This window comes from Stigmatopora nigra, chromosome 18, assembly GCF_051989575.1.
Source record: "Stigmatopora nigra isolate UIUO_SnigA chromosome 18, RoL_Snig_1.1, whole genome shotgun sequence".
Classification (NCBI taxonomy): Eukaryota; Metazoa; Chordata; class Actinopteri; order Syngnathiformes; family Syngnathidae; genus Stigmatopora; species Stigmatopora nigra.
The window spans coordinates 3,015,777-3,032,738 of record NC_135525.1 but is presented as its reverse complement, the minus strand read 5'-3'; the positions used below and the strand labels follow the sequence as shown (position 1 = coordinate 3,032,738).

The window sequence follows — 16,962 nt, the reverse complement described above, 5'->3', positions numbered from 1 at the left end:
TGAATTGGTGGGTAGCCAATGAAGGAGAAAAACAAACATTTAAGCTCATACCTGGGTCAATTTAGATTGTCCAATAAACCTACGATGCATGTCTTTGGAATGTGGGAGGAAACCAGAGTACCTGGATAAAACCCACACAGAACTAGGGAGAACATGCAAACTCCACACAGGTGGACCAACCTCGATTTGAACCCAGGACCCTCGTGAGGCCGACGCGCTGACCACTCAACTACCGGGCCACCCGAATTTAAATAATGTATATATAATTAGAATATTTAAATTTGGTTTAAAGTTATTTATGATTCATATTATTTTTCAAGGGTAGCCCGGGAGCACAGGTGATTAGCAGCTCTGGGATCCTGGATTCAAATCCACGTCACGTCCGCCTGTGTGGAGTTTGCATGTTTTCCCTGGGCCTGCGTGGGTTTCCTACAGGCATTCCGGTTTCCTCCCACATTCCAAAAACATGCAGCGTAGGCTGATTGGACACTTTAAATTGCCTCGACTTGTGAGTGTGAGCTTGAATGGTTGTTTGTCTCCTTGTACCCTGCGATTGGCTGGCCATCAATTCAGGGTGTCACCTGCCTCTGGCCCAAAGTGAGCTGGGATAGGCTCCAGCACCCCCGTGACCCTAATGAGGATAAAGCGGTTCAGAAAATGAGATTATTTTTAAATTCTAGAGCTGCCCAATGGTGCAGTCCTTTTTCCGCCTGACTTCGGTGAATGCAGTATGCGTTTAGTGGTAGTATATATAAATAAATAAATACACACACACACACACACACACACACCATTAGTCAAAAATACAATGTGTTATGGAAAACAATATATTAAATTAATGCAGCTTCAAAAACGTGAGGTCAATATATATATATATATATATATATATATATATATATATATATATATATATATATATATATATATATATATATATATATATATATTGACCTCACGTTTTTGAAGCTGCATTAATTTAATATATTTAATATAAAAACGTGAGGTCAATATATATATATATATATATATATATATATATATATATATATATATATATATATATATATATATATATATATATATATATATATATATATATATATATATATATATATATATATATATATATATATATATATATATTGACCTCACGTTTTTGAAGCTGCATTAATTTAATATATTGTTTTCCATAACACATTGTATTCTTGACTAATGATCAGATTAATTGGAAACGAGTTTCCACATTCCTTTAGTTTAATAAAATGTCGCCCTCTGGTGGCATTACTAGGCGTTGTCATTTTAATACAACAACAGAAGCTAAGCGATGATACACGACAGGATGTTGTGGGAAAGCTACTAGCTTTAAACGCGGACTTCGTGCTTTTATTGTTAAATTCTCGTTATTCTTCCCACCTCAAGAGACCATATAAAGGGGGACAGGAGCAAGGAATTGCATGAAAAGCGTCCGATTGGAAACACCCAGCGTAAGCAAAACCCCACGAAAAGCAAAAATGAATGTCTTTTGTGTCAAACCGGAAGTAGTAGTACTGTTTGGTAGTTTGTTTTGAATTACATAGATAAATGATACGTTAATGCCTCACGTTATATGCACTTTAACGTGGCTAAAACCATTTTACAAATGCAAATTTCAAAGGTATATGTTTAAAGTTTGACGACCGTATTAGTGTCCTAAGCCTCTTAAATAAAATCCTTTGAAGGCTGTTATTACTCGGCATGCATTTCCTTTCGAAATGATTTTTCCCCCTTGAGTATAAGCATTTTATAAGAAAAAATGATGAGCAACGCTGTGAAGGAGTAAAACCATCTTAAACTATGGAAACGAAGTATACAGAAGAGGTCCCCTGTTGCTCTAGCAACAACAATGGGGGTCATTTGAGTCAAACTGCTAGCAGAGGACTGTTTTCCCCATTGAATCGCGGATGCTTCCCTTCCCCAACTTCCGCTCGAAGATTGACGTCACTCCGAACTCGGGATCTGACACTCGGGGGTGTTCTGAAGAAAACTAAGGTATACAAAAGGCAATCATCATCAATACTGTTGATTTTATTCAAGCCCAGGAGAACATGCAAGCTCACGTTGATTTTAATGTAACAAAAATGGTCACCTGTGCATAATAAGATTTCTCCCAATTGCCTCTAGAGCATTGGTGTCAAAGTGGCGGCCCGCGGGCCAAACGTGGCCCGCCGTATCATTTTGTGTGGCCCTAGAAAGTAAATGATGAGTGCCAACTTTCAGTTTTATGATGAAACCCATTCAGGCTTACAGTCATACCTAGTGCCAATTTAGAGTGTTCAACCAGCCTAAGATGCATGTTCATTGGATGAGTGAGGAAACCGGAGTACCCGTAGAAAACCAATGCAAGCCCGAGAGAACATGCAAGCTCACATTGATTTTTAATGTTACAAAAATGGTCACCTGTGCATAATTGGTATTCTCCTAGAGAGGCAACAAGATGAAGCAAATTTCTATAGGAAACTCCACACTTCACTTTAACATAGTAGTTTATTCATTTTTCATTCATTCTTTTTCCGCTTTATGCTCACTAGGGTTGTGGGGGGTGCTTTTTCCAAAAAACATTCATTTGTAGCCCGATTGGACACTCTAAAGCTATATGTGTGAGCGTGGTTGTTTGTCTCCTCGTGCCCTGTGATTGGCTGGCCACCAGTTCAAGGTTTACCCCGCCTCTGGCCCAAAGTGAGCTGGGATAGGCTCCAGCACCCCCCGCGACCATAGTGAGGATAAAGTGGTACATAAAATGAATGAAAAAAGTATGTACACTAATTCTGAAAATCTGGAATGATACAAATGTTATTTTTATTTTAATACTGTATGTGTTCCACTGGTACCAATCAAGCCACATGAAAAATGCAAGACAAGGTTTATAAAAGAAAAATAATTTCATCTGCATTGTCCTAACCTAATTATCCTAATCCCACAATTTCCCTTTTTCTGTTGTCACAAGAAAACCTTCGAGCCAAACGTCAACACTGTGCGGAAAAGCAAAGACGAGTGAGTGGTCGCCACAGTTTTAGATTGTAGTACGTATAATATACTGTATTTGTCATTTGTGATTATTGGCATTTACCAAGTGAATCAATCTAATTCTAGCATAAAGCAAGAGATTCAAGTGGCGACAAAACGTGAGAGAAAACAGAGAGATGACCGAAGAAGAGCAAACAGAGGCAGGAGGAAAGAAAAGCCACAAACAATCCAGTGTCACTCCATCTTTGAACAGGGTCCTGCTGAAACCCGACTGAAAACAGGTTCATATTTAATTTCAAGTACAGCCTTAGATCCTTGTTCACTGTACATAAATATTAGACAGTAATTACCATCATTTTTGGACAATAATTTGTAGGGTTGTCAAAATAAAGGTTTCTAAGTACTGATACTGAAATATTGTATCCGGATTATTAATGGATTGCAAAAGTATTACTACTCAGTAATTAGTTTTTGTACAATGGCAGATTACGAGACATTTTGTGTCATGGGGTAATTTTACTTACACTATTATTGACAGTAATGTAGGATATATTTGCTTGTTAACTTGTTAGACTTCCAATCCAATTAAAGTGGGAGGGATTTGGCAACCACCCTCCATCAATCGCACTGAAAGAATAAATAAAAATAAACAACATTTAATTTACTGTTTTTGCATTCTTAAGTATAAAAATGTGGTCATTTTTTAATAGTACCGATAGAGTTAAAAAAAATAGTACTTTGACAACAGGTCTGACTATTCCTGTTTATTACAGTCCAAAAATGAATGAATACTGTTTTTCGGAGTGAAATTCAGTACCGTATTTATTCGAGTATAACATCATGTATAACCTCATCTCGTCTAAATTTCTGAACCGCATCATCCTCATTAGGGTCGCGGAGGGTGGTGGAGCCAATTCCAGCTGTCTCAGGGCCATGGGCGGGGGACACCCTGAATCGGTGGGCAGCCGATCGCAGGGCACAAGGAGAGGGACAACCCTGCACACTCATACCCATAGTTAGGGACAATTTAGAGTGTCCAATCAACCTACCATGCATGTTTATGGAATGTGGGAGGAAACCGGAGTACCCAGAGAAAACCCACGCAGAACATGCAAACGCCACACAGGTGGACCGACCTGGACTTGAACCCATCAGCCCAGAGTTGTGACGCCGACGTGCTAATAACTCACTCCACCGGGCCACCCCCGTGTACAACCCGCACCCATAATTGGTGACTAAAATTGGTATACAGTGTTCCCTCGCCTATCACGGTTAATGGGGACCGGGACCACCCGGGGTATGACGTACATCTTTTATGCCTTTACAGTAATTTATATACATTTTTATTCTTGCAGGCTGGGTTGCTCCTGCAGGATTGTACGATGTCACCTCATCTCCTAAATTTAAACCTGTAAAGAAAGAGCACCTCCCCTCAGACGATGAAGATGAAATTTTCCGAAAACTAGAAAGAGATGATGTAAGTTAAATCTACACTAAATTCACAAGAATGTGTCCGTGTGTCTGGCAGTTTAGTTTAATTAGCAGACTGTGACTCGCTTAGTTGTCAAGCAGAAGAGCGTGTCAGGCAGTGAAAGAACACGTTATTATTTTTTAAGCGACTGGCCTTCACATAACCTCTAATGTTTTTTAGGATTAAGAATCAGTAAAAATGATTCAAAGTTTTTTTTTTGTCACTGTACAGTGTCCAGTGCAGTTCTTGTGCAGTTTAGTAGGTAATCCTGATCGCAATAAATACTGTAGGCTACATGACATGTATATTTATTAAATGGAATTGAATGCCTTTATTGTCATTATAGAAGTATAATGAGATTTAAAGATTCACCATGAAGTGCACAAATAAATAATCAATAAATAAATAAGTAGTCAACATAACTAGTAGCCAACACGAAGTGGTCACATAAATAAGTAGTCAGGTACAAACAGTGACTAAAGTGGTCAGTAGCCTATGGAATTTTAGTGCATGTACAAGTCAAGAAATTAGTCTAGATTAGGTCCCCCTTAAGTGCAGAATTCAAGTTGAGTATGCTGATGGCTCTTTAGAAGAATCTGTCCTTGATTCTGTTTGTTTTGGCTGTTATGGTCCTGTAGCACCTGTCAGAAGGCAGCAGGTTGAAGAGGTGGAACCGGCATGTGTATTGTCTTTTAGGATGCTCTTTGCCCTTCGTATGATTTGTAGATGGTGGACAGGGGAGGGGGCAGTTAGGATCTTTTGGGCTTTGTTGATCGCTCTCTGCAGTTTGGTGTTTATTTGCTCATTCCTGAGTACTCTCAGCAAATGTAACTCTGGCTGGCCACCGATTCAGTGTGTCTTCTTCCCCTGGCCCGAAGTCGGCTGGTATAGGCGCCAGCACCCTTGTGACCCTTGTGAGAGTAAGCAGCTCGGAAAAGGAATGACTCAACTTGTTTTTAAGGTTGATTTGTTTTAACTGCTAGTATTTATATAATGACATCTACAATTGTACATTCGTATTAAGCTAGCAGGCATTGTAAAAATGACATGTATTTTAGTTTTTATTGGACAATAGCATGTGTATTTTTCTTTGTTATGTGTGTTTAGCTGTCCTTTACTTCCGTGACCGGATGTTTCGTCGACGGACACTTGGTCCCCAGACGTTTCGTCGAACAGAGGTTTGGTCGCCGGATTTGCTCGCTCTCAAAATTATAATCATGAGAGAGAGTTTACTTTTGAAAGCGATCAACCAGGTAATCTCTCGCTCTTAAAATTTTAATCACGAGAGAGAGAGAACTGTCCGTCGACCAAACGTCCGTTTGACAAAACGTCCGTCGACCAAACTTCCGTCGACCAAGCCGAATCTCCGTCGACCAAACGTACGGGTACCCTTTACCTCAGTGTAGTGAACGGTCTAAAAAGCATCAACATTAGACTCTTTTTGAGGTACTGTTTTAATGCGACATGGCTGATCACCAAAGATTGATACAAATGACGGGTACCCTTTACCTCAGTGTAGTGAACGGTCTAAAAAGCATCAACATTAGACTCTTTTTGAGGTACTGTTTTAATGCGACATGGCTGATCACCAAAGATTGATACAAATGATTATTTTAATCTTTAAAATCCCCTGCTTCTTACAGAACCCTAGCTCAGTTACTTTCATTGTAGGTCTTAGAGGACTTTGTAAGTGAAATTGTGAAAAGAGAAAATGTACTTACCTATCTTACCCATCAAAAGCAATTGTCTGTTTTTTTCCCACAGTTCATTTGTGATCCTAGTTTGAAGAATGACACCAAGCTGAAACCCATCCAGTTACCCCTCTGTCAGACAAGCACAAGTAAGAAAATGTATTTTTCCTAAGGTTTAGTGAGTTATAGTCGCACCATCACCTCAGGCGGTACTTTCCTGAATTTGATATATTGGACTTTTTTTTCAGAATATAAAAATAAAAAGATGTTGACTGCTCTTAAAACCTTTTCATATTAATATGCTACACCAACTTCATACAGTACGTTGTTCTAAAGGATCAAAACAGCGAAAAATACTTTTAAAAAATAAAACTAATAATTATAAATAAATAAAAATAATCAATGATATTAAAAATGAGAAAAGTAAAAAATAAAACAATTACTCAAAGTAATAGACATTTCAATTTTTTTTGACTGGTGTGACTTATACTCAGGTGCGACTTATAGTCCAGAGTATATGGTAATTAATTAATTTGGCAGTATGTTGGTGTGAAAGTGTGATAATTATGACTTCAAATCATTGGAAAAAAAGGATTAATTGTGGGTAAAATCAGTAACATTTGCCAAGTCCTATTTTTTTTAAAAGTTCAAACCTTTGTACTGTACTTGTTACATTATCTCATTCTTGCTAAAGTCTCTCCTTGTTTCAAAAGCGAGTCCAGAGAAGGCTCTTCTTGGACCACCGTCCTCAGGTGCTCACCTTACAACAAGCCATAAAAAAGACCAGCCATCTTTAGTTGATATACTGCAAGTTCTCCGCCTGTCCAGCAAAGAAGAGCTCTTCTTCATGCAGTTACCTGACTGTATGCCAGCTAGAGCACAAAAAACAAACTCCACTCCTGAACCCAAATTTGTGAAAGCTGGCAAGGAAAAGAAGCTGCTGCATGGGAAAGCCCAAGTGAGTCAACAATTGGTAGTATTTCTCTCATTCTTTTTTTTTTCATGCACAGCAGGGTCCCATGAGATGGTACTGATTGGATGTTAGTATTTTTTACAAGTTTGTACTTTTCAAAACAAAATGCATACACACATTATATATGTACGCATAGTGTTTATATGTATATATATGTGTATTTACATATATATCTTGAAAATGGCTTTGTGGGTTGACAAAACCGCTTTCAAATCAACACAACAATATATTTGCTTGTGCAGCTCCCTCCAGATTCAGTTTGGTAGCTCTGGCTAGTCCACTCTATCACTAGCCAATCATAGCTGGTGAAAGCGATGACGTATCTCTACGCCTGCGAGAAGGCAATGACATATCCCTACGCCTGCGAGAAGGCCTGGATGTCACCAAATCGAATTCTGATCGGTTAAAGCAACAGTTTTATTGACGCTTGTTTAATTGTGAAGGCCTTGACATACAATTTGGAATTATTCAATAAGTATTCATGGACAAAATATAATTAACATCAGTCTATGATTCAGATAGTTCTTAGGCCAGCAGAGACGGCCTTGAAGGGCCTGATGGCACACCACTGGTTTACACATTATTTATATATTTTCATGTCATTAGGACTCTCCTCCGGTGAAGTCCTCCCCCGTGCTGTCCGAATTCCCAGAAGGATTTCTCGGAAAGCTCCAAATACGTAAATCTGGGAAGGTGGAGATGAAACTCTCCGATATTGTCTTGGACATCACGGATGGAGCCGCTTCGTCATTCTTGCAGGTTGTTAACGTTGAAATGCTCATTTCAGATCGACACGTGCATGTTATAATTTTTGCTGTTGTTTTCAGCAACTTGTGTCCGTGGACCTTTCTGACGCCAAGACTGGAGACATGATGGTTCTAGGAAATATTAAGCATAAACTAGTCGTATCTCCAAATTTCCAAAATTTATTGGAACAATCGATTCAACAGCAACAAGGATCCTGATCATCTCACCATAGGAGAAATATGCTTTGTTTATGCTAGTAAATATTGTAATAAAAATGTTACTGTTGATCTGTAAACTGATCCTATGGTAGTTTACCTATTATTGATGATTATGTTGAAAAAAGAAAACAGAAAAGTTAAAGCTTATCTTTCCACAAGTTTAGAAGCACAAATGCCTTCCAACCTATTGTTAATAATATTCAACTTCAGTCCATTTAATCAAAACTCCAACATTTTAATTGTAATTTTTGTTTAAACTAATTATTTCAGCTGTGCCCTTTGTTAATTAATAGTACAGTTGCGCCAAATGTAGCATACTTCAAATATTACTTATGTAATGCACATTTTGGACCTTATTTAAAACATCAAGTCTGTGGCTTTTCCTTGTTTTTTTCTTACTGAAAACTGAATAAACTTATTTTTGAAACCAAAAAACTTGAGTTTTTTTTACTGAAATATTTAGTCTAACCAGATTCTTAATGTTCACTAACTTAAAAATAATTCTTGGAAATGGAGTGCAGGAGTGGAGATAAGGAAATGTCTGAAAAGGGGACAAGAAAACTTTGCAGTGACAACTTCAAATAAGCAATTTTAAGCTAACAAACTTTAACATCAAACTTTTTGATTGTGGTCAAGAAAATTTGTAGTTGCCTTCTCTAATTTTCACAATGCATCAAAATTTGACAACCAATCTTAAGTCTTATTTTTTATTGAAAACATTATAAAAAGCAGATTACAGGCACTATTCTTTAAACCGGAAGAGTATACTCTTGTATGACAACATTAAGTCAAGAAAAAAAACGTCTAAAAGAAAAGGGCACAAGAGAAAGTTGTGTTTCATGGTGTGTCATGTGTAATAACATTTCATCTTGTTTGGAGATGACGAAAGGGAAATTGGATAATGCAAGTCGTTTAGTCATATGCCCAAGCTTATTAAAATAAAAATGAGACAATAAGAACGATACGACTTCAGTCAAGTTTCTGTACATACTCCTAGACCTCTCAATGTGGAAAATACTGTGAAGTAAAATACCAAAGTAGCTGCACTCTGAACCGTGAAATGGAAAGGATGCTTCTTAAATCTGTAGTTAAATATCAATCAACAACATTTTCAGTAGTTTTGACTAGTCATTCTTTATTTTTGGTAAATCACTGCGGCATCCAAATGTTACCAAAAATATTCAGTCGCTGGAAAGTGAAAGCAACCACGGCAGTATAACATTATGTTGACGACCATCTTGCACAGTAAATGAATGCTAACTGTTATAGCAGTGCCTTAAACCCAAACCAATGTCTTGCTATAATAATAGTATTGATTTACCTTAAACACTTTATTTATTCATTGAATTTTCAACATTTGAGATGGTTATATGTTTCCAAATTAGTGAGCTGTTCAGAAGACCAGTGTCCTAAAAAAGCTCTTCTTGCTGAAAGGCCAAAACATTGAAGTATCATAGATGGACACATATGTATGTTACGTTATGCAATTTCCATTTGTTTCCGCAAGTAATAGGCAGGAGTCTTAATGATGATACTTAAAGACTTAAGTAAAAGTCTTTGGTTACTTTTCCCATTTGAATTACATTTCAAAACCCCACAATCGTACCAATTAACCGAACGGATGTTTAATCTTAATTCCTGGAGAACACAGTAAAGAAGGGAAGATAACTGGGATTTGTCGAAAAAAAAAAAATGTAGTGTTAGATGAGAAAGAGCCAACACATGCCATGAACCGAGATACAAAAGAAATACAATTAAGTATTTTTTACTTTCTTAACTGTAACTGTTGTCTTTTTAAGTTTAGATTTGGCTTTGGCGGCTTGTGCCTTTGCTGCTGCTTTCTTTAATTTCTCTGCTTTCTTAGCCTTTTCAGCCATTGCAGCCTTTTTCTTCTGATCCGACAGAGTCTTGTCTCGGATCAGGTCTTTTCGTCCGATTTCCGTCATATGGTCCTCCCATGATTTTATCTCATTCTTGTAGCGGATTTTGTCATCTTCTGCCAGTTGTACATACACCTGCAATGGTGAAATATAGATGTTTCCTTATAAGCCTTTTATAAAAATCACAGGACGCACAGGCAAAATCCATTTTTGATTTAACACGGAATCAGAATTGGGTCTCTAAAATGTATAAATTTTGTAATATGAACTCATTAGCAACCATGGACTGAGATAAATGTCTAATCCCTTTTGACTGGGAGGGCTAGCAGAAACGATATAGAAATGTCCGTGCATAAACGGATGTGCAAAATATATTGCATAAACCATAGAAAAAAATGTTGTCGCTCACCTGCTTCTGATGGTTGAAAAGATTTCTCCATTCAATCAGTAGTGCCTGCATCTTTGACTAGTAAACAACACATGAAAATCTGTTATTCAATATGAACTCATTGTATTGTGTCAGAAAGCCAGAAAGTTGGAGATTTTCGTTTCCTGATAAAAAAAAAAAAGTACAGTGTTCCCTCGGTTATCGCGGTTAATGGGGACCGGGACCACCCGCGATAAGTGAATTTCCGCGAAGTAGGGATGCCCCTTCAAAAATGCTTAATTTAAATTAAATTAAAAAAAAATTTACCCCCCTTGTATACAGTACACCATATAGAATACGGGTAGTGAGAGTGAAATTCATGTTATAACAAAAAAAAACTGTAAAATATGTTGTCTCAATGTAATATTGTGTATTGTAGCTATTGTGAGGGACTCTTACTCGAAGTACGGCTTCGCTGCCTCTTGGTCTGTCGAGAAGGCTTCTTCATACAGTGGAATGCTTAGTAGACAACCTCTTCTTAATTTTTTCAAACAAGCTCTTGCTTACAATAAAAACCACAAGGATGAGGTTCACATACCTGTCAACTTGTACGTTTTATACGTATTTTATACGTTTTTTACCATTTCAAATCATCTACGCCATACACCGACTTTTGTACGGGGAAAATAAAAACAAAAACGCCAATATTTATGAAAAACGATCTCAATAAGACCGTTTTGGCTAAAATCCAGATAGTCTCGTAGGGTGGTAGCCAACGACGCTACAGTCATCGATCGTTACTATTGTCACGGTATACCAGCAAAAATTATCCTCAATCGTATGTATTTTTTTTAGCGGTGCGTACGACAATATCGATAAAGGATGACATGTCCATGCGTAGACATACATAGAGTAAATATCGTAGAAGCAAGCATGGAGGAGCCACATAGTAAGAAACGAGTTACCGCGAGTAAACATGCGTCGTATGGTGTTTGTACGTTTTTTGGGGGGTTTGTACGGGGAATCAATCATTTATAAGGGCAGTTATCGGCAGAGGTTGACAGGTATGGGTTCATCTTCATTTTCTTCATCAGGAGCTTAACTATCGTAAAATGTCTTGGCTTTGGTTCTAATCATGTTTGTATCCAGAGGAATGTCCGCCATTTTTCAGCTCATGTCTTCCGCTTGAGTTTGAGTGTGAATTTTGACATTTTTAGGAACTTGATTTTTTTTTTTAAATAAATACATTTAAAAAGCGCAATGTATTGATGCCATGAAGCAGTGAAGGATCACAGTACCTGCTTACAATATTGGGACTCTTTTTACAAACCTGCGTGTTTGTGCCTTTGGCTTCCTCAAAGTGTTCGGACATAAAGATGTTGAATGATGTGCGAGGACGTTTTGGCTTTCCCATGGTGGTTGCTTCCTAGATCAAATAAAAAAAGAATATGAATGGTTCAAATAGGTTTCCAGTAATGTGATAGACACCAGATTAGCATTAATTTCTCATAAGGTCTTTGGTCATTCAAATTCAAATACTGGAGTGCATTTATCCAAGTCCAACTCTGTAGAATTTACGAATGTTCATTTTCTTACCCTCTTCTTACGGATGGCCTTCCTCTTGGCCATTCTCTGCCTCTTATCAAACACTTGCTGTTCAATCTGTTCTGGAGTCAATTGAGCTTGGTATTGCTGTAGATTGACCTTAAACACTTCTTTCTCCCGCAGAAATGCATCTTCAAAAGGCTTCAAGAAAATGTTAAACAGTTTATTAACAATTCCACAGATAGTTTTATGCATTTACAAAAATATTTCGTCACTAAACATTTTGGAAGATGCCTTTTGTGGATTCCTTACAGTGATACAATTAGGAATTTTAAATTTTTGGGGAAGTTACATCCCTTGAGTCATTAAATCTCAAACAGAAATAAAGTTTCCTATAAAAAATTATCTCATAACCCCTGCTCAAACCAATTAGTAGTTCTGAAACATGTAGCGTAGCTTTAAAGAAATGTATGACATTGCACCAAATTTAAAGGGACTTTTCCATCATATTTTTTTAGTCAACATAAACGTTGATGAAATTATGGGTGCATAAGGTGTTTTACTGGTTTTTGTTTACCGTATTTTCACGACTATAAGGTGCACCGCATTATAAGGCGCACCCTCAATGAATGACATTTTTTCCATATATAAGGCGCACTGTATTATAAGACGCACTGTATTATAAGGTGCACTGTATTTTAAGGCGCACTGTCTATTTTGGAGAAAATTTAAGACTTTTAAATGCACTGTATAGTTGCGAAAATACGGTAATTGCTATTGACTTCCAGGTATGAAGCACTCATTACAGTCACCTCTAGAGCCAGCCATTGTTGATGTTTTGGATTTTTTGTATACAATCTTGCAGTGGGGGAGGAGCTATATGATGGAAGATTTTGTAAACTAAGATGGCATCTGCATATTTAACAGTATTGTTTCAGTTCAGGCATTTGTGTTTTTTTTAATATCCGACAGTGGTGGTTTTTCGTTTTTGTTTTTCCTGTTTTTTCCATATGTAAGGTGCACTGGATTATAAGGCGCACTGTCTATTTTGGAGAAAATTTAAGACTTTTAACTGCGCCGTATAGTCACAAAAATACGGTAGTTTTTTCCCCCCTGCATGTTTCTTTCAGTGTTTTGTCTGTCTGTTTTGTTTTATTACCAATGGGAAAATGTTATTGCTGGTAGAAGTTTCAGAAGAAAAGTTTACTGTTGGATAAAGAGAACTTCATGGAAGACAACCAAGATGGAAACCATGGTCTAAACTAGATCATTTGAAAATCAAGACTAGATATGAGCAAATTGTATCTAAGTTCACCAGGAGAATGTCCCATAGACAAACAAAGCTGAAATTTATGGACAGAGACATCAAGTTCTACATTTTCCAAGAAAATAACTATGTCACCAACTAGGAAACATGACCCGGGGCAGATAAGCTACATTTGGCCATTGAAATTTTAAAGGTTACACTGTACTAAATACCTGTTTCTTCTCTGGACTCATCGATCTCCACTCACTGGCAATCTTCCTGATGATCTCTATTAATTTTATTTCTAAAGGAGACAGCAAGATTACAGTATAGTGACGAGTTGTAGCACAATTCTTAATAAACATAAAATCTCAAACCGAGAAGCAGTACCAAGTAATGTTATACTGCAACACTCTTCATTGCACATTGAGGTAATTTCAAATTGATGTTAGAGTAAAACTTTACCTGGGTTCTGAGTCGCTAAGACCGGCTTCTGTTGTAAAACATATCTCATGTATCCATTCAGAGGCCTCTTTGGAGGACCACTGACTTGAGTGGACAGGCATTTCACTGGGTTCCTGAACGATGCATTGACGACTCTGTTGAAGGAGGACACAAATATTACCGTATTTTAGCGACTATAAGGCACACTTAAAAGTCTTAAATTTTCTCCGAAATAGACAGTGCGCCTTATAATCCAGTGCGCCTTATATATGGGAAAAAAACAGAAAACCAAAAACCACCACTGTCGGATAGTAAAAAAACTAAACGCCTGAACTGAAACAATAGTGTGAAATGTGCAGATGCCATCTTAGTTTACCATATCCTCCATCATATAGCTCCTCCCCCACTGCAAGATTTTATACAAAAAAATCCAAAACATCAACAATGGCTGGCTCTAGAAGTGACTGTGTAGTGAGTGCTTCATACCTGGAAGTCAATAGCAATTACCATATTTTCACGATTATAAGGCGCACTTCAAAGTCTTAAATTTTCTCCAAAATAGACAGTGACTAAATTGTCCCATCAAATTGACATTTGATCAAGTGTACCAAAAAGTAGCAGTAGAGGAAGAAGCTTTAGCATAGTCTTTCATTCCAGCTTTGTTTGGATTTTTAAAATGTCCTTGAAAATGCCTCTTATTCGTCCTGGACCATCCAAGTCATCCGATGAACCCAACCAAAAACGAAACATGATGACAGTGGTTGAAAAAGTGACCCTACTATAATTGGTTTCTTCCGGGTACTCATATTTCCTCCCATATTCCAAAAAAACATGCATGGTAGGCTGATTGGACACTAAATTGTGCCTAGGTATGGGTGAGAATGCATGGTTGACCGTCTACTTGTGCTGACTCAGATTCAGGGTGTCCCCAGAGTCAGCTGGGATAGGCTCCAGCACCCCCGCGACCCTAATGAGGATAAAGCGGTTCAGAAAATGAGGTGAGAGATAAGATGAGGACATTACTATGCCTTAACACTGGATCACAAATTGTAATGTGATCGGAAAAAAACGGTAGCTACAAGAAAGTGACCAGAATTCACGGATAAACTCATTGGTTACCTTGGCAAAATACTTTTGCATGTGAAGACATTGAAGGACTTGGCAAAAAGGCTTACACTTGCAGTCACTAATCCGAAAGGAGCCATGTCCGAGATGTTTGCGCGGTTAATTAAGCTAGTCCAAACAAACAAAAAGATTTAACAATTATGGGGGAAGGTAAATATTAATGCATTCGATATCCTTCACTTCTAAACACATGCATCTGCTGCAGCAGCAAAAGGCGCCCTCAATGACCACAGGTGGATTGTGGGTATAAAAAGGAAATAGCTCTATTGTTCGATACTGCCACCAAGTGGACTGGAGCGTTAAAGCTATAAATCTAACGGAAACAACAAAATGCTGATTCAAAAAAAATATTAGATACACGTGAAATAAATATTTCACAGCATTGTATACAAAAAATCACGAACCAATAAAAGAACTACACATTATTTGATGTGTAATTGAACCCCAATGCCAATGAAGTCGGGGCGCTGCGTTAAACGTGAATAGGAACAGAATATAATTCATTCATTCATTTTCTGGACCAAAAATGTGCAAATGATGTTCAGCCATATAATTAAATAAGTACACTACAAATAAATGCTATTTTAAGTTCAAACTAATCAACATTATTGTTTTTACAACATAAGCTTCACCACGAAGTACACATATAACAAACAAACAAATAATCAATAAATGATAATAATTTAAAACTCATCTCATTTTCTGAACCGCTTTATCCTCACTAGGGTCGCGGGGGGTGCTAGAGCCTGAATTGGTGGCCAGCCAATCACAGGGCACAAGGAAACAAACAACCATTCATGCTCACACCCATTCCTAAGAACAATTTAGAGTGTCCAATCAGACTGCCATGCATGCTTTTGAAATGTGGGAGGGAACCACAGTACCTAGAGAAAACCCACACAGGCCAAAGGAGAACATACCAACTCCACAAAGGTGGACAGACTGAACTGAGGAACCCGGAGCTTTGAGGTTGACGTGCTAACCACATGAAATTCTACGTGATTGATTATTTGATTTAAACAAAAGAGACAAGGTTAACATTTGAACCTGAATGTCATGTCTTTGTAATGTGTGATTGGAATTGAAATTTATCATCATATCACATGGCCAATGTGTTTGATCACATGGTTACAAAACTGCAAACTCAAATGAAGAATTTTGATTGGCTACAAGTTATATGCCCTCATCCGATTGGCTATTAGTTCCTCGGGAGCGCGACGCTTCCTGGTTATCTACAAATGGAGCTGCTGTTCTGTTTTAAACCTGAGCTACGGTGGGAAATCTTTCCAAAGGGTCGAAAATGTCGCACAGCTTGCTAGTCGTCATTTTGCTCTATCTGTCTACAACTGCGACATGCAAATTTCCCACATTGGATAATTTGAAACCGCAAGCCAGCGACAAGACGCAGGGCAGAGCTGTGGTCGAACTATTGAGACGTCTGCTCGGGAACAGATACACTGAGTTCATCGTCATAGTGAACAGAAGCCTTTCCAACGACAGTCTGGATGTGTGTGAGCTCAAATCGACCAAAAACAACAAGATAGTCGCCACGGGCAATACTGGAGTGTCTGTGGCGTCTGGGATTTACAACTACCTGAAGTATTTCTGCAACTGTCACGTGTCTTGGTCCGGTGACCAGTTGGATTTACCCCGTCCACTTCCAAAACTTTCCGGTGTCCTCCGCATCAACACCCGGCATAGGTCAGTGACGCATTGGTGTCTGAGGTGTCCAAATAGTTTTTTATTTGTGGGCCAATTCCAGAAGAATCAAAGGATGTAAGAGCCAACTTGAAAACGGCTTTCATTTGTCTCCTCATTTTCTGAAACGCCTTATCCTCGTGAGGGTCCCGGGGGTGCTGGAGCCTATCCCAGTTGACTTAGGGCTGGAGGTGGGCAAAACCCTGAAATGGTGGCTAGAGATGGGAAATTTAGATTGTCCAATCAGCCTACCATACATGTTTTAGAAATGTGGGAGGAAACCCACACAGGCCCAGGAAGAACATGCAAACTCCACAGAGGTGGACCAACCTGGATTTGAACCCAGGACCCCAGAGGTGTGAGGCCGACACGTGTACCACTTGCTCACCGGGCTGCCTGCTTTCATATGTTGAACAGAGTATTAGTACTGGGTTAAAAGGTTGTTATTTGACATCTCATCTCATTTTCTGAAGCGCTTTATCCTCATTAGGGTCGCGGGGGGTGCTAGAGCCTATCCCAGTTGACTTCGGGCCAGAGGGGTGGGACACCCTGAA

At 38.3% G+C, this 16,962-nt stretch overlaps 3 protein-coding genes across 4 annotated transcripts in view; 2 read left to right on the top strand and 1 right to left on the bottom strand.

The window, feature by feature from the left end:
* Nucleotides 1–1,298: 1,298 nt before the first annotated feature.
* Nucleotides 1,299–9,067, top strand: LOC144211531 (DNA-directed RNA polymerase III subunit RPC4). 2 transcript variants are annotated; one of them, XM_077738878.1, is made up of 8 exons: nucleotides 1,299–1,484; nucleotides 2,984–3,030; nucleotides 3,130–3,284; nucleotides 4,359–4,480; nucleotides 6,239–6,314; nucleotides 6,879–7,123; nucleotides 7,745–7,897; nucleotides 7,966–9,067. In XM_077738878.1, exons 1-8 carry the CDS (start codon nucleotides 1,455–1,457, stop codon nucleotides 8,101–8,103), a joined length of 966 nt encoding a protein of 321 aa, XP_077595004.1. In that variant the 5' UTR covers nucleotides 1,299–1,454; the 3' UTR covers nucleotides 8,104–9,067. The 2 variants fall into 2 exon arrangements, with proteins under 2 accessions (XP_077595004.1, XP_077595003.1); XM_077738877.1 differs by having other exon boundaries at nucleotides 1,299–2,028.
* tfam (transcription factor A, mitochondrial) lies at nucleotides 8,797–14,965 on the bottom strand. The gene is made up of 7 exons (XM_077738880.1): nucleotides 14,705–14,965; nucleotides 13,607–13,740; nucleotides 13,375–13,445; nucleotides 11,947–12,096; nucleotides 11,681–11,776; nucleotides 10,393–10,449; nucleotides 8,797–10,118 (listed from the first exon to the last, which is right to left on the bottom strand). Exons 1-7 carry the CDS (start codon nucleotides 14,788–14,790, stop codon nucleotides 9,858–9,860), a joined length of 855 nt encoding a protein of 284 aa, XP_077595006.1. The 5' UTR covers nucleotides 14,791–14,965; the 3' UTR covers nucleotides 8,797–9,857.
* A 972-nt stretch (nucleotides 14,966–15,937) lies between these two features.
* Nucleotides 15,938–16,962, top strand: part of naglu (N-acetylglucosaminidase, alpha) — an 11,619-nt gene continuing 10,594 nt past the window's right edge. Inside the window, exon 1 of the mRNA XM_077738553.1 lies at nucleotides 15,938–16,411. Coding sequence (XP_077594679.1) covers nucleotides 16,011–16,411 — 401 coding nt within the window. The 5' untranslated portion in view covers nucleotides 15,938–16,010. The remainder of the gene's footprint in view (nucleotides 16,412–16,962) is intronic.